General features: G+C 43.1%; 1 protein-coding gene across 3 annotated transcripts in view; it reads right to left on the bottom strand.

Moving 5' to 3' along the window:
- ROS1 (ROS proto-oncogene 1, receptor tyrosine kinase) overlaps nt 1-22,061 on the bottom strand; it is a 157,112-nt gene that overhangs the window by 100,697 nt on the left and 34,354 nt on the right. For all 3 annotated transcript variants that reach the window (XM_075553956.1, XM_075553957.1, XM_075553955.1), the window contains 8 exons: nt 18,950-19,098; nt 17,556-17,694; nt 9,919-10,120; nt 9,146-9,222; nt 6,677-6,799; nt 6,289-6,473; nt 5,002-5,096; nt 919-1,415 (listed from right to left, as the gene is read on the bottom strand). In XM_075553956.1, coding sequence (XP_075410071.1) covers nt 919-1,415; nt 5,002-5,096; nt 6,289-6,473; nt 6,677-6,799; nt 9,146-9,222; nt 9,919-10,120; nt 17,556-17,694; nt 18,950-19,098 — 1,467 coding nt within the window. The remainder of the gene's footprint in view (nt 1-918; nt 1,416-5,001; nt 5,097-6,288; nt 6,474-6,676; nt 6,800-9,145; nt 9,223-9,918; nt 10,121-17,555; nt 17,695-18,949; nt 19,099-22,061) is intronic.

Below are 22,061 nucleotides of genomic sequence, written 5' to 3'. Positions count from 1 at the left end.
TTGCAATATGAAATACAAAGATATAATTAACTTTCTATTAACACTCATAAAAAATCAGTATTTGCTGATTACTCACTATTTTCTAGACCAGAAATTGATAAACATGGCCCAAATTCAGCCTGCTGCCTGGTTTTGTAAGGAACGCTGATCTGAAGTACCACCATGGTGCCTTACTTACATTATCTCCATTGCTGTTCTTAGCCCACAAGGGCAAACAAGTCCAATGGTTGTTGACAGAAGCCATGTGGCCCACAAACTCCAAAATATTCATGCTCTGGCCCTTCCTTTATAAAAATGTCTGCCAACTATTTTACATCTTACTCTAATTGTTCTACATATGGATCTTGATTTCGCCTCTACAATAATCCCACAGAAAAATATCATATTTCTACTTTCAAGTTCTGGAAACTGAGGCAGAGAGTGGTTAATGAACTTGCCCCAGGATCATCCTGCTAACAAATGGTCAGAACAGATTATGAATTCATGCAGTCTGGCTCCAGAGCCCACCACCTGGCTCTACTACGCCCACCTACTCACTCTCTGGAGAGATTCAAGTTCAGAGAGTTCTAGGGAAAGGCTTGAGTTTACGCATGTTTTTTAGTGGATTCAAAATCTGAACTCAAGTGTTTTAACTCATTGACAAATACAGTCACGTTGTCCTGAAGGTCTGTGCCCAGATCCTAGTAGATATTCAATAAATGGTCAGACTGCTCTGTTGAAATGCACATATGAAATAATAAAAATCTAATGCAAAAAAACCCCTAAGAAATGCAGAACAACTGTGCAAAAAGCGTATTGAAGCTCAGTAGGGACTTGTGGTTGAGGACTGAGTAACTACAGGTAGGCTCTCAAAGCTGGGTCCCAAGGTTAAGCTCTCAGCTGAGTGCGGCCAGTAACCCGCCCCGGAGGCGCACTCACTGGCTCCTATAGCGAGGGCAGGCGGCCTCCACTGCACAAGGGCCTTGTAGGAGCCAAAGAGCACGGAGAGCTGCTGAGGGCGGCCCGGCAGAGGGTGCAGCTGCATCGATGAGCCAAAGATGGCCAAGTTACCAAACCCAAATTCTTCTATGTGATTCAGGTCACATCCCACGATGAATTCGTTGAACGACAGGGCATCCTGCTGGAAAACGGCCTTGCCATCTGTGACCAGGAAGTCACCGTTTTCACAAGCAAAGCTCTTCACGTCCGCAAAAGGGACGCGAGGCAGGACAAGGTGGGAAGCGGAGCCATCCAGAAACGTTGACATGAAGGCGAGGGCGGTGTCGTTGAAGTAGATGATTCGCTTGGACTGGGGCTTGACGGCGAAGTCCTTTAAGCTGCGAGACTCCACGATCCGCACTGCGTCTGAGTCCTGACCAGGTGGCTCTGGCAGAGGGACTCTGTAGATGCCGTCGCTCAGGAGATAGAAGACGTACCTGGCAGAGGGACGAGAGAAGCCTGGTGTGACTGCGCGCACAGTGGACCAGAAACCTCGTCAGCCAATTGCTTTATCCTGGTGCTCAGGAACGATGTGCCTCCAGAGTCCCTCCGTGCAGGGTTTCCCAGGGTAATTGCTAAAGATGGGGTCTATTCAGTTATGTTACCACCATTAACAAACCTCAGCATGATTTGTAGTTCTGAGTGTTCCAATTATTAGACATTTAGATCATTGTTTTAAGGCATCGTCGAACTTAAGAAGAGAAAGAGTATTTAAAAACTTTCTAGCAAAATATACTTTAAATAGAAAATATATCATATAAATTATATCATTTAGTCACACATAAAATTATGTGACTAAACATGGTAATTACTATAAAATATTTTTCTACCCAGTACACAAATTCTCAAGTCTTACTCAATCCATTTCCCCTTACGTTGTGAATGATGAAATGGAAGAAGGCAAAACATCTAAGCCATGTGCTTTCTTAAGCTGTCGTCATTGTTGTGCTGAAATTATCAAGCCCAACGACTCTGCATTTGTAGGGATCTGAAACCTGTCTTCACATTACAGTTGTGTCTCACAACAGGGCTGCCATGGTATAGACATTGAAGAAAGCAGCACAGGTGACCGAAGTAGGACCACATGGCCTGAGCGGAAAAATACACCTGTGACAACGCCAAGCCTCATGGTGATGGTGTAGTTGATATTTTAATCACAAAAAAGAAAGCACACATTGCCAACCTATGTGATTGATAAACCAAGCCCATGACTGAGACTTTAAAACATAAAGCTATTGATTTTAACTTACTTACAATTACATGATCATGGAGGCAGGTGTTAATGAGAGCACACTTTTGCTTAGTAAATCCTTAATTTTGGCAATACCCTGGAATGGTAGCACTTCAAATTTCTGGTATCCAGCCTCTCATTGGAACCCTGGTGGCAAAGTGGGTTAGGACTTGGACTCCTAACCACAGGGTCAGCAGTTCAAAACCACCAGCTACTCCACAGAAGAAAAGCGAGGCTTTCTACTCCCGTGAAAAAGTTAACGTCTTGGAAACCCACCGGGGCCGTCCTATTCTATGAGTCAGCATTGACTCGATGGCAGTGAGTTTGGAAGAGTTTTTGTTGTTTTGCTATCCGTAGCTATAAAATTGGAATTTAAAAGTTACTGCTTTATAGGATTGAACAAGAATTAAATGAATTAATAAAAATAGTGTACTTTAGAGAGACATAAGAAGGACTGAAAACAGAACAAATCTCACTGCCATGAAGTTGATGCCAACACATAGCGACCCTTGAGACCAGGGTAGATAAGCCCCTGTAAGCTTCTGAGACTCTAACTTTCTGCCGGAGTAGAAAGCGCCATCGTTATCCTGTGGAGCGGCTGATGGCTTGGGATGGCTGAACTTGCACTGAGCAGTCTAACAGTTAACCATTATACCACCAGGGCTCCGAAGAAAGGCTCCGTTAATATTAATTATCATTATTAATTGCATGCTCATATCACAATCCCAGCACAAATCAATTTTCTCCTAATAAAAAGGAGTCATGAAAGACCTTACTTGGATGCATTCTGAATAACAGATTTATTGGAGAAAGCTCATTATCCATAGGATGAGTTATATTGTGCACTACCAACAACAAAATTTTGTTTTCTGGAATTTAATCTTTAAAATGTGATCTACAGAGTCCAAAAGATTTGCCCTGTGTCATAATTTTTTAACATTCTCTAATTCATTGGCCCCTGAGAGGTCAAAATCAATCTGTAATAAAGTATGAGCATAAATTCTTGATATTATGTTAATAATTTTCAAGTAGATGAATTCATGGAAAAATTGTTTTAAAGCATTACAGAATCCTTTTTCATTGAAAATGGGAACAACTGTTTTCTTGATCAAGGAGAACAGTTCGTTCTTACAACTGTTGGTCTGACTCACTAGCTGCTAAACGGGTACTGTGTGGTCATCTTTAAGATATAATAACCTCGGAGAAATGTCTCACTTTTCTGCCCTCTCCATCCATGTACTGTTTTGGAGTTCACAAAATATATACACAGTGCACACCTCATTTCCCTACTCTCTTCCCCACCTGGGTGAAAAAAACAAAAGTCACAAGCATGGAGCTATCTGCTCAAGGTCCTACTGAAATTCAGCAGCACAATTGGGCAAACATGTGTGCATTTCATTTGTGGCAGAGTTTTTTAAGAGCCAGTTATTTTAGATAATTTGTTATTAATCATCAATTTCTGTTTTCTAGGGTGGTCCTAGCAAGTATGTGGGTAAGCCAGCCTCACCGTCTGAAAACCAGCCTCACCGTCTGAAAACCAGCCTCACCGTCTGAAAACCAGCCTCACCGTCTGAAAACCAGCCTCACCGTCTGAAAACCAGCCTCACCCTCTGAAAACCAGCCTCACCCTCTGAAAACCAACCTCACCGTCTGAAAACCAACCTCACCGTCTGAAAACCAGCCTCACCGTCTGAAAACCAACCTCACCGTCTGAAAACCAACCTCACCGTCTGAAAACCAACCTCACCGTCTGAAAACCAACCTCACCGTCTGAAAACCAGCCTCACCGTCTGAAAACCAGCCTCACCCTCTGAAAACCAACCTCACCGTCTGAAAACCAACCTCACCGTCTGAAAACCAACCTCACCGTCTGAAAACCAACCTCACCGTCTGAAAACCAACCTCACCGTCTGAAAACCAACCTCACCCTCTGAAAACCAGCCTCACCGTCTGAAAACCAACCTCACCGTCTGAAAACCAACCTCACCCTCTGAAAACCAGCCTCACCATCTGAAAACCAGCCTCACCGTCTGAAAACCAGCCTCACCGTCTGAAAACCAGCCTCACCGTCTGAAAACCAGCCTCACCCTCTGAAAACCAGCCTCACCGTCTGAAAACCAGCCTCACCCTCTGAAAACCAACCTCACCCTCTGAAAACCAACCTCACCCTCTGAAAACCAACCTCACCCTCTGAAAACCAACCTCACCCTCTGAAAACCAACCTCACCCTCTGAAAACCAACCTCACCCTCTGAAAACCAGCCTCACCGTCTGAAAACCAGCCTCACCGTCTGAAAACCAGCCTCACCGTCTGAACGTCTGAAAACCAGCCTCACCGTCTGAAAACCAGCCTCACCGTCTGAAAACCAAACCGGAGAGGGAAACCGGATCTGACTTGCTCAGCAAAAGGAGCTATTGTGGAAGGTGAAGTTTCTCGCAGAAAGTGAGTAGCGAGGAGGGGGTGGGAGGAAGGAGCAATGAGACTCTGAGTCTCTCCATAAATGAGATCTAGTTCTAACAAACCCCAACCTAGACCCCAGCCCAAGAGGTCTGGCAAGAGGTCTTCTTCAGAGCTCTATCTTTTACTGTGAGAGAGAGAAACTGAGAAGATGCTCAAAGCAAGTTTGAAGGAAATTTTCTCCCAGCTCCATAACATGAACACTTTGTCCTGATTTAATGAATTTCCCTAAAATAAGATACATCGATTGGCTCATCTGATACTTTGATGTTTTGCTAGCAAGCAAGTTTCCCAAAGGAGTCTACTAGTGAAAGAGAATTAATACAGGCACTTACCCATTGTAAGAATCAGCTAGAATTTTCTGAGGAGCAGCAATAGAGGGAAGCGTGATCTCGATGGCTGAGCAATTCTCTAAATCACAGAAATATACCTAGAGAGAGAAAAATACATCCATAGTTATGGTGAACCCTGGTGGCGGAGTAGTTACGGTCTGGGCTGCTAATCACAAGGTGGGTAGTTCAAAACCACCAGCTGCTCCATGCAAGAAAGACTGGGCTTTCTGTTCCCTTAAAGAGTGATAGTCTGGAAAACTCACGGGGGTGCAGTTTGACCCTGTCATATAGGCTCCCTATAAGCCAGCATTGAGTCAATGGCAGTGAACCTGGTTTGACTTTTTTATATCTAACAGCTATTTCCTGAGCATCTGTTTTGTGTGTGGAACTGTGCTAATTGCTTGGGTCTTTTCCTTTGAACAATAATAATGATAATGCTGTCCAGTCAGTTCCAACTTAGACTGACCCTACAGGACAGAGCAGAACTGCTCCGTGAAGTCTATAAGGCTGGAAACCTGTCAGGAAGCAGACTGCCGTACCTTTTTCGCATGGAGCAGCTGGAGATTCAAGCCACTCACCTTGTGGTTAGCAGCCCAATGCTTAACCCACTGTACCACCAGGGATCCTTAAATAATATCTAGAAGATATCTAGGAGGGATTTAAAAGAAAATCCTAAAAGGGCAGCTTTATAGTCTATATACTAATGGATTTTTATCTTGTTGGCTTCAATAAAATACAAATACATTATTTCCCTGACTTGATTGTGGAGACACTGAACTATTTTAATACTTAAGCCGTCTCACAGTGTATGGATTTCCATTTGTAATAATAGCATTGTTCATTGTGAGAAGCTTATACCTAAAAAAGAAAGGAAATAACTTCAAGCAGTCCAAGACTATGTCTTCCCAAAAGAAATGCTGTGTTTTCAGAGTTAGGAAGTTATCCTTTGTTTATTACATAGTTTAAAGTATTTACAGATTATTTTGATTGTAATTGACATTGTCGTCTAGTGAAAACATAGGTACCACCCCTGTCTTACATTATGTGAGTTATTATAAACAAAAATTGATTTAGTAGGAATTGATGACCCAAAACTCACAAGGATGGTCAGAGCAAGTACTAAATAAATTTGAGATCCTCCTATACACCAGATTTATGATTTGTGGCTAGCTTAGATACATAGTAAGTATCTAATGAATGTTTATGGAATGGAAAACATATGTTTACTTCTAAATATGAGCTATGCATATATGTATTAATATGTAGTCATTTTTAAATTCTCAGACTAACCTTTTGATCCATAATGAAGTACATTCTTTGATAGAGCCAGTCTATGGAGATGGAAGTAATTAATCCAGAACCTCTGTAAAAAATTCTTAGATCAGATACATCAGACATGTTGGCAGCCTCTTTCACCCATATGAGATTTCCTTCAGAGAAATAAACAACTTGCTGGTGGACATTAACTGATATTCCTAGAAAAGCCAATATACAATAGTATACATCAACTAGGTCCAAAACAAGCATACATTGAAGGGAACGTATTTCTTTTAAATAATGAAATGAAAGCAGAAATCAAGGCAGATGTTCCTTTTGCTTTAAGATTTTGTTCACATAGGTAATCATACTGAGGAAATTAAGTGCTGAGAAAACTTTAATTGTTATGGTTTTCACTGACCCGTGATATTATGTTGTATGCCATCTGACTGAAGGCAATGTGCTTCTTCTACTACATATTTTAGAGATCTCTTTCTTAGGGATCTTTTTCTGGATAGAAACAGCCACTGTTCTTCTTCTTGAACTAAAAACACAAAACAAAATGATTTGTAGACAAATAGATAGTATGCATATTAAAACAAAAAGACCAGTACCACAAAACCAGTTGCCAGTGAGTCCATTCAAATGCAAGGTGGCCCTACAGGTGTTAGTGTAGCACGATACCCCATGTGGTTATCCACAGCGATAGTCTTTCACGGTGGATGGCCAGACTTTTCTTCTGAGGCATTTCTGGGAGGATTTGAACTATCAACCAAGTTCAGAGTAACTAACTGTTTAATTATTTGTCTCATCCAGTGACACCCTTGAAAGCAAAGGACTACACTTGACAGAGGCTGGTCAAACTGTCTTCAAGGACACTGAGGCATGTCGTCGACGGTCTGATTCACATCATTCTACGAGTGAGAGTAGGAAGAACTGCAGCAATCCAGTGGGAGCGATGTCTGCGTGTCTTCGATGAGCCCCAGCATCGCATCACGGGAAATATCACCATTCTAAACAGTCTTGCTCTAATCAGAGTTCACCTCATTATCTCCAGTCATGAGAACTGTCATGCTCGGTGAGGTGGTCCAGCCCAGGCAGAGGGGTTGCGTCACGGTACGCATGCACACACCTATGGACAAACACTGGTTGTCTCCATTTTGCCTCTAGTATCGCCCCTCGGAGGTGGGAGAGATGAAACTTGAGGACTGCAGAACTCTAAGTGACGCCTATCTGATTGAAAACTGACGCTGGTGTATTTGTGGGCACTGTGAGGGCCACGGATAATAGTTATGCAATAATCACCATGACAGCAATCTTAGCCCTTAACTCTCTCACTGGACAAAGTTCTTATGTAACAAAAGGCCTTTCATGTACTCGTCTAGTTGACACCCCAAACCTAGAGAAGGGTGACAAGGAGTGTGACAGACCCACTGGCATAAGTTGCGTGCGGACTAGGGTGACGGGCATCACTCAGGAAAGACTTCAAGTGAAAGCTGAAAACAGACTCCTGGGGCTCTGTATCTTAGAACCTTGGTTTGTTATTAAAAACTCTCTTACTGGTTCCCACCAAAGAATTTCCTGCACTTCTTAAAAATAATTTTCATTTATTATTCTGCTCACTCAGGCATCACACAATGAGTACTCAGTGTCTTGAGGCAATTGCTAACATGCTGAAGCCCGATGGATTCTTACAAAATAGTGACAAAGTGAACTTTGTAGATGGAACACTCAGAATTGTAAGTTATTAAAGTTAGCTATATTTGAAAACCGTAAGGAAACTGGGTATATTAGAACAGCTTAAGAAAATAAGACAACTGATCAGTGCTGAATGGCAATATATAATGTGGAAAATGGGAACTAGGGTCGAAAGACTATCTGTATCTCTTAAGTGTGCAAAACAAAGCCCAGGTACCACAGTGGTTGACTGAGTGGTTGGTAGTTCAAACCCCCAGTCTCTTTCTAGGGGAAAAATATAGCCAACTGCCTATGTCAGCAGTTCTCAACCTGTGGGTCTCGACTCCTTTGGGGGGTCAAACGACCCTTTCACAGGGGTTGCCTAAGATAATCAGAAAACACATATTTCCGATGGTCTTAGGAACTGAGACACCACTCCTCTACCCGTCTCCAAGTGGGTCCACCAACATGCAGATACTCCCACATAAGAGTACCCGCTGTGAAAATCATTGCCCATGCTACATCATGCTTCAAGACAAAATTTCATTTATTTATCATTAGAAATAAATCGTTCACAATATATAATTAAATATTGTGATTAATCATTATGCTTTAGTTATGTTCAATTCATAACAATGAAAATACATCCTGCATATCAGATATTTACATTATGATTCATAACAGTAGCAAACGTACAGTTATGAAGTATCAACGAAAATGATTTCATGGCTAGGGGTCACCACCCCATGAGGAGCTGTATGAATGGGTCTCAGCATGAAGAAGGTTGAGAGCCGCTGGCCTATGTAATGATTTTAGCCTTGGACTCTATGGGGTAGTTCTACTGTGTCCTCAAGAGTCACTACAGACTTATCAACTGGTCGGCATCATATATGAGTTTTTGTTTTAAATGCGTAAATGAGAGTCATAGTTAACAGTAATTTCAACGTAAACAATGTGGGAGGTCATTTTTTCTAATCCTATAATCGTTTCATTATGCTATCGAAATTCCTCAGTGTGAAAGCTTTCCACCTAGCCACTTCCCTTTTTAGGTCAGTTACTTAGATTCACTTAAAAATTGAAAATTGACTAAGTGCCCCCAAGCCCATTTTCATTTGAGGTTCATGAGATGACCCCGGCAGGGCCTCAGAGATCTGATCCCACCTGCCTCACCCCTCAGCTCCTGGGTAACCAAAGGAGCATCCTTGAGCCATACCTGCTGGGAAGGATGTAGTAATATTTGATTCTGCTTCCGGTCCCTCACCAACTTCATTAACTGCTGCAATAGAAAACCTGTTCCAAAACCATTTAGAGAGTTGTGGTTCACATGGCATGGTGTTAACATGAGATAAAAATACAAGAAGCAAGTTGCATTTCTATTTAAAGGACAATGTGGCAATGCAAGTATCTAGTTACTTGGTGCCTTTTCTCAGCACTAAAATGACCATCAATCACCTCTTGTTTGCGTTCCCCATGGACCAATTCAGGGACACAGAGGTCAGAAGGGAACTGTGCTGTCTACATGACTTCCATGGCTCCCCTCCCTTACAGGGGCCTGAGTAAATACTGCATAAGCCAACAGTCATTACGTAATGCCCTTAGTGGTTAGTAAAAATACCATTAACAGAATCGGACCTCCCTGCGCTTCTCCAGTTGGAGCAAAATAAAGAAATTATATTCATAGTGTCTGCAATGTCTCTATCAGTCCGTATTTTTAAGGATCTTCTGGATACACTAGATATGCTTGAAAATGTTTCTGTTCAGAACATAAGCATATAAACTTGAGGAAACCCACAATGACTTCAACTCAACTGCACATCAACCAAGGAACTTCTCGAAATATATTTAGCTCTTTTCTTGAATGCATTTTAAAAATAAATACAGTGAACCCCATGAGAGGCCGAATTCAACAGGACTGAGTTTTCCTTGTTGAATAGGATTCTGCCTCGCACAGGCTCTAGATTTGCCGTAGCAGCACTTCCCCCTTACCTGTAGGTGGTACTGGGTAGAGTCGAGTAAAACTGGAAACTGGTTCTCTGTGTCCCTGAAGCAAAGTTCTGACTTTTGCTGGTTAACCTTAAGTTATAACCTAAAATTGGTCCACCTGGGAACTGGGGTGGGGTCCAGCTGACTTCCACAGTGTCAGGACTCGAGCTCTCGATGTTTTTAATCAAAGGAGCAGATTCAGGAACTGGAAGAGATCATTGAAACGAAGTGAGCAGAGCGTGCACAGGGTTTCTGTTTTGAAGACATACTGATTTTTTTAAATCTGGCTATCAGAAAAGTTAGCATAAATGAAACATTTTACTTAACCCTCAAAATGTCCTAGAAATAAGGTAAGGAAACACCTTAGAGCCACAGATATGTTGTAATTTCCCCCCCCAACTCTTGGTCTCTAAATGACACCGATGGGGCACTATTCCCAACGAATCCTTTAGAGTTTTGTTTTTCCCACTTCCCATTCATGAAGCACACACCTAAGGGTAGATGTGCACTAATAAAATAAATGCTCGAAGGGGGAAAACTTGTCAAAAATCTCCAGAGACCTCAGTGGGTTGGCATCGTGGGGCGGAAGGAGGTTAGGAAGAAGAGAATCTGGGACGAAGTGGGAGTCAATGATTAACAAGGACTGAAAGAAGTCCCGGGGCCTTTGCACTGAGGGCTGAGGGCTGACTGGTCTCAACTGCAGATGTGGCCTCAGATAAGCCTGAATGAGAACATCTGCCCTAATGACCCAGACAAACCCTCCTTACCGGAGCTTCCAGGGCCCCCCTGGAATGCAGGTTCCTGTGCTGAAGCCACACCCCTGGCCATGCAAAGGATCAGGAGAGCACACATGGCATTATCCTGTACGCCCTCGGAGGTCGAAAAGCTGCCTGCCTTCGTGGCAAAGGGCAGAAATGACAACCAAGATGTAAGAACCTATCTCCAGGTGACCTGTCTCGTTTCTTGTCTTTTGAGCTTTCCTATGCATGTCGACACCCACGAGGTTTTTCATTACTACCTCCTACCCAACCGCACTCTTTATTTCCTCTGTCTGTAGACAGACACACCGCTCATGCTGTCATGCGGCTCTAAGTAGACTTCTCTCCAGATGAAGACTTTGGGCCAGTGTTCTTCACCACCCCTGCCTCGGTGGAGTCGGAAGAGAGGAGCGCTATCCTTCATGGTGGAGACTTTGACCAACGCTTCTCCACCTTTCTGGGATCCGCTCCTCACAGCTCTCAGACTAGATGTCGGTAAAAGCGCACACTTCCTTGCATCACTCTCTGCTCCGCCAACTCAGTTTCCCCGATGAAGCCCTGTAGGGCTTCTCTCAGTACTTCAGAGCAGGGGGGCCCAAAATCCCTCACTTGCTTAATGCCCAGGCGTGATCGCCTCCACTCTAAGCAAGGAAAATGCCACCTACATAGTAGGATGTGTTTCCTGTCCAAAGAGCCCCACAGAAATCTTCCCTGAAAGGCTGCCCCTCCTAGATTTTTTCCTCCAGATAGGGTTCAAATGAGTCCCTGAAAATTGCATTATATAAAAGACCAAAAAAAAGACCATGAGTGAATGGAACACAAAACAGACAAGGAGATAAGACCCATGGGGAGGGCACCCCATGGGGGAGCTGGGAGGCCGAGAGTGGGGGGTTGCACATCCAGAGCGAGGCCCAGAAATGAAAAGCACACTTTGCCTCTTTCGTTATTTCGCTCTGGCCAGCCTGCTTCCTGAACCACGGCATCCTCTAGTTCTGGAAGATGTTCCCGCAGCACTGTGAGAGTGCACGAGGCCTCACTTTGAGCAAGGAAGGATCCAGGCATCGCCCGACCTCCTGGCCTGTGGCTGCTCTCTGACCTGAGCTTGTAAGCAAGAGTAACCAGAGCATAATCAGTGGAGGCAGCCGCATGCCCCCTGAAATCTGATAAACAGGGAGAGGGTCCTGACCAAGGACTGGGGAAAGGCTTCATCGTATGCCCAGATCTGCTTGATCCGTGTGAGGCGGTCAACAAACGGCCATATTTTCCGAAGCGCAGCCGAAGGGCATCAGCAGCCTGCCTGGAGCAAGTGCTCTCAGGTCAGCAGGCAAAGCTCCATGGGGTGTCTGTCTCCCCGAAAGGCCGCTGGGGTTGAATCTTTTCCTGATTTGGATGCCATTTCTTTAAAGGAATAAAGCGGACAAATGCTTCAATGTTTAAAATACAGTTTGGAAACCACCGCTCCTAAACGATTGAAGTACTAGCGTGACCTCCCAGGGGGTCTCCCTCTGCACTGTCTCGTCTCTCATGCTGTCAGCGCGCACATCGTTACCAAAGTTAGCTGTTCAAGGAGTGTCGGGTACAATTGGTCTTCTTTCAAAACCTTCTGTAGTTTCTGACTTCTTTCTAAATAAAATCCAAACATGTTAGCCTGGCTGTCGGGGTTGTAATCTGGTTCCAATTTGTCTTCGCAGAGTTTTTCTCACTATTTCTCTTTTATACATTTATGTTCCCAGCAAACAAATGACTCGCTCCGCCCCCCATCTGCCCAAACCAAAAGCAAACCCATGGCTATCAAGTCAAGTCAACTCAAGGCAACCCTAGAGGACAGAATAGAATTACTCCTTAGGGTTTCCGAGAGAGTCAGTCTTTCAGGGGTAGAATGCTTCACTTTCTCCGAGCAGCTTGGGGCCTTGGACCGCAGACCTGGAAGTTAACAGCCCAACATTCAACCCACTTTGCCACGGGGACACCTATCTCCCTCCCTGCCAGGACTCCAATATTCTTGCCTCTACTCATGATATCACTTGAACCTGCACTGTTTCTCTCTTTACCTCATGTCCCAAATCAATGTATCCTTGAAGACCCAGTCCAAATGAAACTTCCTCCTGAAATTGACTTCAGAGAGATTATCTCAGTCCATTGAGCTTCCCTAGTAATTCAAGACATCTCCTAAGCATTTAATCAAGTGTTAGGGACTTATGTAAACATATGACTTCTTTATCTCCTCTACAAAACATTAAGCTTCTTAAAACTCTGATCTGTGCACCTAGTAGCTATATTATGAATATTTTTTAACCAAAGAACAATGGTTTTCTAGAACTAGCACGTTCTCACCTGACTAAGAATACGCTAGTGATCAGAGGTGGGTTGCTGGCTCACAGTTAAAGCTATATTCTGAAAGGACAATATTCTGAATACAAGTCGGGGAAATGGCAAAGCTTGGGACCTGGTAGAAAACCAGCGTCCTGTTGCTTTACAGAGATAACGGGGCTCATCCATCTGCAATCTCACTTATTTTTCACACACGTTCCCTACTTCACGATGCGACTTTCACTCCTGGCTTTGTTCCCTTGTAATTCCCTTCTCAGTCTCTTCCTTTCTTCCTTACCAGCCAGTGCTAGCACCCCGGAGTTCAAACCTTAACCCCCTCCGATTTTCTACACACAACATTCATTTAAGAACTTGTCCCTACTGGATCCATGGCCTGAAATCACAACTCTATGTTGATAACCCTTAATTGATATTTTGCATATCCCCAGCCTGTCTTCTTACTCTAGATTCATCTATTGAATTGCCTCCTTGAAAACACCATTTGAATATGTAGTTGTTGTTGTTCCAAGGTAATAAGGAATTGATTTTCAACCCATAGCCGCCCCATGTGACAGAGTAGAATTGCCCTGTAGGCTTTCCTGGACTATACCATTTACTATGAGTCAGAATCGACTTGACGGCAGTGGGTTTGGAGTTTTTAAACATCGCGTGAGCAGATTGCCAGGTCTTTCCTCTGTGGACCACTAGGTGATTTCAAATCGCCAACCTTTTCATCAGCAGCCTAGAGCTTACCTGTCGCACTACCAGCACTCCTTATAGGACATGTAATACCAAACTGCCTATCGCTTCGAGTGACCCTATGCAAGAATGTAGAACTGTAAGGTTTCTAAGGTTGTAAATCCTTTCAGAGTCAGCCGACTATACCTTTGTCCCTCAGAGCCACTGGTAGTTTGAAACTGGCGACAGCAGAGACCATAGGTTTATTGCGCCAACCTGGCCAATGAACACAGGTGAGACTCCTTGAAGGGCTATTTTATTGAAGGGCAGAGAGATAAATGGCTCGGCAAGCCTCGCCTTTCTGTCTCTTGCTCTTTGATGGTCGGACCAGTTGCGGCCATCTTAGCTAGTTCTCTGCCTCAGTTGGCAAGGCTCACCTCCTGTGAGGCATCCCTGAGGAGAAGCCACATGGACCTAAACTGATGCAGCGCTGGGAGCTGGAGAAGCCACGTGGAGACCCTTGCCAGTGCTGAAATGCTTACACCTCCACTGGATTCAAAACCTTTCTACCAACTGACCTGTGGTTGTTCTGTGTTTGTTCTGAGTTATATGTGCTTTGTGAGTTTGAGGAGGACTTTGTAGATTGGTGTTGGGCATATAGGCTAATGTCGGACTTATGGGCTGGGACTAGACTGGGTTGGGATGGTTCCTTAATGTACTTACCCTTTATACAAAACTCTCTTCTACTCATATGAGTTTCTGTGGATTTGTTTCTCTAGTCTACCTAGACTAATTCAGACATATAATCAGCCTCTCAAATCCTCCATAACCAAAACAGAATTTCTCTTTTCTCTAGGAAAGCTGATCTGTCCCTACAATTATCTATTTCAGTCAATGGCACCACTCAAGACGTTAGACTGAAACTTGGGGCTACCACACTTGATCCTCTGTCAGTGCCCACCAAATCCAATACGCAACTCCATCCACTTTGTCTTCAAAGCTTTTCACAGATCATTCCACCTTCTCCACCAAGACCACCTATGTCAGAGCCGCTATCATCTCTTGCTGATTTCACCCTTGCCCACTTCCTTCTCCCAGCCTCTCATCTACTCTGGCCACACTGCCAGTGAGAACTTTTAAAAAATTGAACCACTCCCTCTCCTGGGTGAAATTCTCCATATACTTGCTATCAGACTTGAATTCTATACTCCAATAGGGCCCTTTATGGCCTGGCCTTTGGTACACAGAGGATCTACTCTATCCCTAACCACTGAGCTGCAAGTACACTAGCTGTTCCTCAGATACATGCAGCTCTTTCCTACTGGCCTACAGCCAGCCTTTGGCTCTTGCTGTTACCTCTTCCTGGAGATTTTGTGCCCAAGTATTTGAATGGCTCTTGCCTTGATTGACTCAACCAGACTAAAAATCACTGTCAAAGAGTTGATTCCAATTACCCTATGGGGGTCCTAGTCTATAAATCTCCCCGTCAACCCTCAATGAGACTATAAATCTTTACAGAAGCAAACAGACTCATCTTTCTCTTGTGGATCTGAACCACAGACCTTGAAGTTGGCTGCCTAACACCTAACCCACAGTGCCATTGAGACTGTACAGAAATTCCATTCTCAGAAAAACTCTCCTTGATCCACACCTATCTAAAATATCTACCCGACCTAGTCACTCTCCATCATTTTATTTGTCTTCTTATACTTACTGCTTCCTGAAATCAAACTGTATATTTTAGAGAACTGCCACTTTGTTCATGATGGATTTTCTGAAAACACTGTCCTGTTTCTCCCAGTGGAGGAAAGTTAAGGCATATTTGCTGGTCGTAAACCTTGAGCTATCTCTAGTTGATAGAGATAAAAATTCACTAGACCTTAAATGAGAGATATTTATCTCTATCTTCCCTATTTAAATCAGAAGTGATAGCAATGTCAACTCCGTAGATGGGAACTTTCTCTGAAGTTTTTTGTTGGTGGTGGTCACCGAGTAGCCTGGGACTCATGATGACTCTATGTGTGCAGAATGGAACTAATCTACAGGGCTCTTCTTCAAGTGGTCATTGTAAAGTTAAGGCTGTGGAGTAGAGAGTTATTGATTTCATCCATTAAACTATATCATCAGTCTTCATTTTTACCAGGAAAAAAATGGAGATAGTCCTCTCTCCAATTTGCTGACCCCATTATCTCTCACTAACTCAGGACTCAAGTTAGGTATTGGATCACCTCAGAACCTCAAGAAATAGTTCTACCTAGTTACTTTGGATTCTCATCCACAACTGGAATATAAGTCTATGAGCATGGAGACTTTACCATATGTGGCTCCTGGAAGAGCATCTGGCATGGAATACCAGCTACTGTTGAGCCAAGTCCAACTTCTAGCCACCCAAAAGGCCAGGAGAGAGCTGCTCCAGAGGGTTCCCGAGCCTGGGACGACTCTTCACTGGAGCAGACTGCCTCACGGTTCGCTCCTGCGACGGATGGTCTCACATGCTGACCTTGTGATGAACAGCCCAATACACAACCCACAGCACTACCAAGGCCCCTTTGGTATATACAAGACCCCTGTGGTATATACAAGACCCCTTTGGTATATACTTGTGCTCTTATTGAACACAAGAAAAGTCTCTAACACTCTCTTCAATGACATTCACAGTACAATATAACAATAACTTTTGAGGAAAAACATCTAAAAAGGTGACAAGCCTATTTACAGATTTTATTGTTACCTTTCCATAGACATTTATATGTGCAACAATAAGGCTTGAAAAAAATCAATCAAGACATCAATATAGACCATAACCCCTTCTTGCCGTACCTCTAACACCCCTCAGCATTTCTCACCTGGACCACTGCAGGGGCCACCTGACTGGTTGACTTCTTTCCACGCCCTCCAAATTTGCCCTCAATATAGCAGCGCATCAACCAGATCATGTCATTCTTCCCTTCAAATCTCTGTAAGGACTCCTTGTTCCGCTCAGAGTAAACGTCTCAGTGTTACAAGGACAGGCCCCACTATGACGTGGCCCCTCCCTCTCTCTGACTTTATCCCCTCCTGGCTTCCCCTCCCTCCTGCCACCCAACCACACTATTCCTGGAGCAGGCCAGGAATGCTCCAGTCTTAAGGTCCCCACCGCAGCGGTCCCGCTTCTTGAAATACCATGTCTCAGGTATGTGCTAAGTTCACTCCCTCCCCTCCTTCAGGTGTTGGCTTCATCTCAATGAGATTTATTCTGATCACCTGGGTGTTTAAAATACTAAGAGTATTTTATTAAATACTACGAGTCCGTGCGTGGTGCAAACAGCACACTCTGCTCAAGTCCTCCCAGAGGCACCTTGGAAAAAAGGCCTAGAGATCAACTCCCCAAATTCAGCCACCAGAAGTCCTGCAGAGCACAGTTGGACTCAAAAACACATGAGATCACCATACATCACACCAGCTCAATAGTTTCGTATCTTTGTTTTTAATTTAATACAGCCATAGGCCTCTCCTAACTCCCTCCCACTGTTTCCAATCCCCTAAGAGCAGATCTGCTCAAAATGTTCCTTTTACAATAGTACATAACACCTTGTCATGTACAATGTGTTTTCCACATGAGTAGAGTTCTTACCGTATATACTTGAGTATAAGCTGACCCAAATATCAGCCAAGGCACCTACTTTTATCACAAAAACTGCATTAAAAATGTGCTGAGAAACTCAGCTTACACACGAGTGTATAGTAGTCTGCCTGAGTCACAGGCGTATCCTGAGCACTTAGAGCACTAGGTGGCACAATGAAGGTAACAAATGGCGAAGGAAGAAACTTATCACTTTGTGCAGCACAGAAATGAATGTAACCCAAACTTTGGGTTTCCGTCCTTATTTCGTAAGTGACAAGTGCAAGCCGTACCTCCATAAGGATGCGTCCTGTAGCTAGGACTTGCGAGGGAGTACAGTTGCAGCTGGGCCGTGAAGATCCAAACCACTCGAAATACATATTCAGTGAAGGGATGGAGGGGCTCAACCACATATGAGAGTTTGGACACTGCCTAGATCAATGAGAGGGTCAATAATCACTTAGGATGGTATCAGCGTTATACATTGTGACGCCAAAGTACAGGTTAATTTGTAAAAAGGAAATAGCCTTTTGGCTCTCAAGCCACCCAGAGCCTGCCAGACCTATGAAGTGCTTGGAGATCATAGGTGAGCCACCTAGATGTCAGTCTGCATCATTTCCACAGAGAAACGCGTCTTCAACAGAACAGAAGCTGTGGGTTTTACATTCGGCAAATACCTCAAGACTTCCCTTTAATTTTTCTTTATTAATAATATGCCTGATAGCTTAGGAATATTTTCCTCTGAACTCGCTCATGTCTTTTAACATGCAGACAGCCCTAGACTGTCTTAGTTTCTTATGGCTGCTGTAACAGAAATGCCACGCGCGTGACTTTAACAAACTGAACTTTATGTTCTCATGGTTTAGGAGGGTAGATAGCTGACCTCGGGGCGCAGGCTCCAGGGACAGGTTCTCACTGCCTGCTCTGGAAGAAATCCTGTCTTAACTTCTCCAGGCCTGGCCTTTCTCAGTTCCTTGGCAATCTTCACGTGGCACTTGTCTTTCCCCCGTGCAAGCTTGCTCTTTTCATATCTCAAAAACGATGAGGTTTAAGACACACCTTACCAGTGTGTGCTGGTCTCATTAGAATGATAATAAACTCCTATTTCCCAATTGGATCAATTCATAACCTGGATATTAACCCTAATAATTAACCCTTCTCTATGATAACAATCACCTGTGAGCATCTTCTCCCTGCCTTCTGATAGGTGGTTGTCATAGCAACCCTATAGAGGAGGGTAGAACTGCGCATGTAGCTTTCGAGACTGTAACTCTTTACAGGAGTAGCACGTCTCATCTTTCTTCTGCAGAGCTGGTGGGTTCAAACTGCTGACCTTGAGCTTGGCAGCCCAACATGTAACCCCTATGCCACCAGAGCTCCCTGCCTTCCACCCTAGCTGGAAGCATTTTGGGGTAATAGGCAAATAATGACTACTTGGGTGAGTGGTCATGGGTTGATGTGCTCAAGAAATAATATATATGTACAATATTATACTTTCCTCATAAAATGAAACATTAACATTTTGTATAGTAGCTGAGAATAAACAAAGTTCATGGAATCCAATCGCCCACCTTGTCCTTGAATATTCTCTCAAATATCTTTATACATGTAAGCATATTTGTCAGTGGCAGTTTTAATCATCAGCGGAAGGGGATCTGCACTGATGCACATAGAAGGCTTTTCATACCTCGGTAAAAGTCCAGCTTCCTGGTAATTTTGTATATTTCCACTGAATGATGTACTTTACTCCCGAAATATTGGCGGATTTCCATCTTAATGCTACACTGTGGTTTCCAATAGAAGCAGCAAAGGGCGGAGTAGGAAGATCTGAATTTTCTGGGGAGAAAACAAGATTTCATTCACCTGCACCCTGTCTCCCAAACGTGGTGTGCCTAGTACTCTCAGCATTGGCTCGCTTGGTACAACTACGTATTGTCGCAGCAGTTGCTCTGAGCAATGAAGGATGTACAGATTCAGCTGATGGTTTTAAAATCAACCCATCATTCTTGGACTTCCCCACCTTCCCTGCCCCCACCCCAGCCCCTGCCCAGAGAACTCACGATTCTTTTTATGGCTTTCTTTCTGTTGTTCTTACTTAACAGGAAGAAAGATGACATGATGCAGCATCCTAAAACTATCTAACGGTGACCCGTTGTCATTGAGTCAAGTCTGCCTTCTGGCACTCTTATGACAGTCCATGTGAATTGTGCTCTATTTCAGGAAAATGTTTTTGTTTTTGTTTTTTCACTGAATTAAGAATTAGAACACCAGGCTTTTCTTCTGAGCATCTCTGTGTAGACTCAATCTCCCACCTATCCATGAGCTGTCAAGTGTGTTGCCCATTTGCACCACCCAGGACTCCTCTTGCTATGTAAGTGCCTTACAGAAACTGGAGGTGTGGGCAGTGAACTTGTCTGTGGCCCAGCAGCAGCCAGCCATTGCCTCAGAACAGGTATCTAAGATCTTTCTAAAAATAGTCCTTATTTCTTCTGGTAATCTCCATCTTGTCAGCACATTTTATTTCATTCCAACAGCTTTGTTGGCATATAAGTCATGTATCATACAATTCAGTACTCCAGTCACATCAAGAAGAGTTGTGCAATTATCACCATCATCAGTTTTAGAAGATTTTCTTCCTTCTTGCATTCATCGTTATTAGCACCCCATCACACCCCTACATCCCCTACCATACCCTCATGGAACTGTTAATCCAGTTACTGTCTCTATTGATTTACCTAGCCTGGATTTCATACATAGAAAAACATTTAAAAATGGAAAGACTAATAAGAATAACAAAATGAAACAGAAAAAAACATCAATAGAAAATAAAAATTAAAATATTAAAAACTAGAGCAGATATAAATGGATCATGAGGGAGAGCAAAGGATAGGGTGGTAAATTTTAACATAACATTTTCAACAATCTACTTTCCAATGCATTCTGTGCATTAGTAAGGCGATTCACCCACTGTGGTAGTTACATAATCTGTTGCCAACTTGAGACTATTAAGAGTGAAGGGGTGGAGTTTAGCCTGTCAATTGGGTCACTAATTGATGACCCCATTGGGAAGTGCTACAAAGATAAATAGCTTGCTGGAGATGGCACATACACACTCTCTGCTTGATATTCCTGTTGACAAGCCACATGGAGACACACTAATGAAGCCAGAGCCCTGGAGCTGCAGGAGCCATGTGGAGACCCACACCAGTCCTGAGATCCATCCACCACCACTGGATCTACAAGACTTTCTAGTCACTGGCCTGTGATCTTCTTGCATTCAGCATTATTGCATGGCTGTGTGATTATAAAGAGGAATTTATGGACTAGTGCAGACATTAGGGCTAATATTGGACTTACGGGTTTGATCTGGACTGGGCTGGGATGTTTTCTTAGCATACCGTTGCTCTTTGATATGAAGTCCTCATATATGCGTGTCTGGATTTGTTTCTCTAGTCAAGCCAGACTACCACACCCACTATATTTAGTATGCACAAAGTGTATATTTAGGTTTAAAGAACTCTGAATTCAGATACTTTATGGTGCAAAACTATTTCAATACTACTAAACATCATCATCATTACAGTTGATAGCACATATTTCATTGGATACCACCTGCCAGGCACAGTACAAGATTTCTGCTCATATTGTGCTACTGAGAGATTTCTCCATACTCTGGCTAATTTATTGCTTCAATTTGGTTTTGCTCCAGGAAAAAGACACAAGTCTGTAGTTGAGAAAATGTGGTGACTGTTGGGAGGAAATTTAAAATAGTTAAACATAAATTGCCATGATTCCTTTCTTTCTGGTTATAAGAAAAAATGCTGCCATTCTGATTGCTGCAGATGCTCAATCTGACTAATTAAAGTCCATCCTACTAAATTATTCCATGACCCAGAACAATGAAAGCCAGTCATGGGAGAGCTCAGCATGTAGAGAGGTCTGGTACAACCCTTCTTTGTCCACTCTCCTATTTATGGTTAATCTTTTGGCTACCCCTCACTCTACAGAGGAAAAGAACTCCACTCCCTAATTCTGTGCCCTGAGACCCACAATAGCAGAGTTTTAAATAAGTTGTGAAACCCAATAATGGCGCTGTCAGCAGAATGAAGAAAAAGATCCTGGAGGGATCAGAAAGGCAAAATTGAGAACTGGGTAGAAGGGCCCAGAGTTGTAGAAGCACAATTTAAATGTAAATTCCATAACTAAATATGTACATGTTTTTAAATCCACAGGTAGGCATAGATTAAAACAACAGATAAAGTGGATTTTTTCCTAAACTATCAAGGGAAGAGTAAATCAAATGAGACAGAGAAATGACTGAGAGTGTAATTCTTTGAGTACATAATATGTAGAGTACATAAAGAAAAGAGAAGGCTCCCGAATCAGATATTATACTTCCCATTATAATCTTTTCTAGCTATGTGATCCCAACTAAGAATTTAAAATCTATCTGCCTGAGTTTCCTCATCTGTAAAACAAAGTTAATAATATCACTTATACTCCTGGGGGGGGAGGGGAAGAGCAGATATCCACAAATTACTTAAAAGAGCGCCTGAATCATAAACATCGAATAAATATTAACTAGTTCTATTTCAATATATTATTAGCTATCATCATTCTAATTTAATCGTCTGAATTTCAAGGACATATGAAGACTAGATTTGACTTAGTGAACACAAACGACAGGAGAGCTGGTGAGCTATGAGATGACATCAGGATGATAAAAGAAGAAAGGTGTAGGTCATTAAGAAGAGAGGAAAGACATGAACGAGCAAAGTGGATGTCAGAAAGACTCTGAA

Source organism: Tenrec ecaudatus, chromosome 7 (assembly GCF_050624435.1).
Source record: "Tenrec ecaudatus isolate mTenEca1 chromosome 7, mTenEca1.hap1, whole genome shotgun sequence".
Classification (NCBI taxonomy): Eukaryota; Metazoa; Chordata; class Mammalia; order Afrosoricida; family Tenrecidae; genus Tenrec; species Tenrec ecaudatus.
This window is presented reverse-complemented; position numbering and strand designations above follow the sequence as displayed.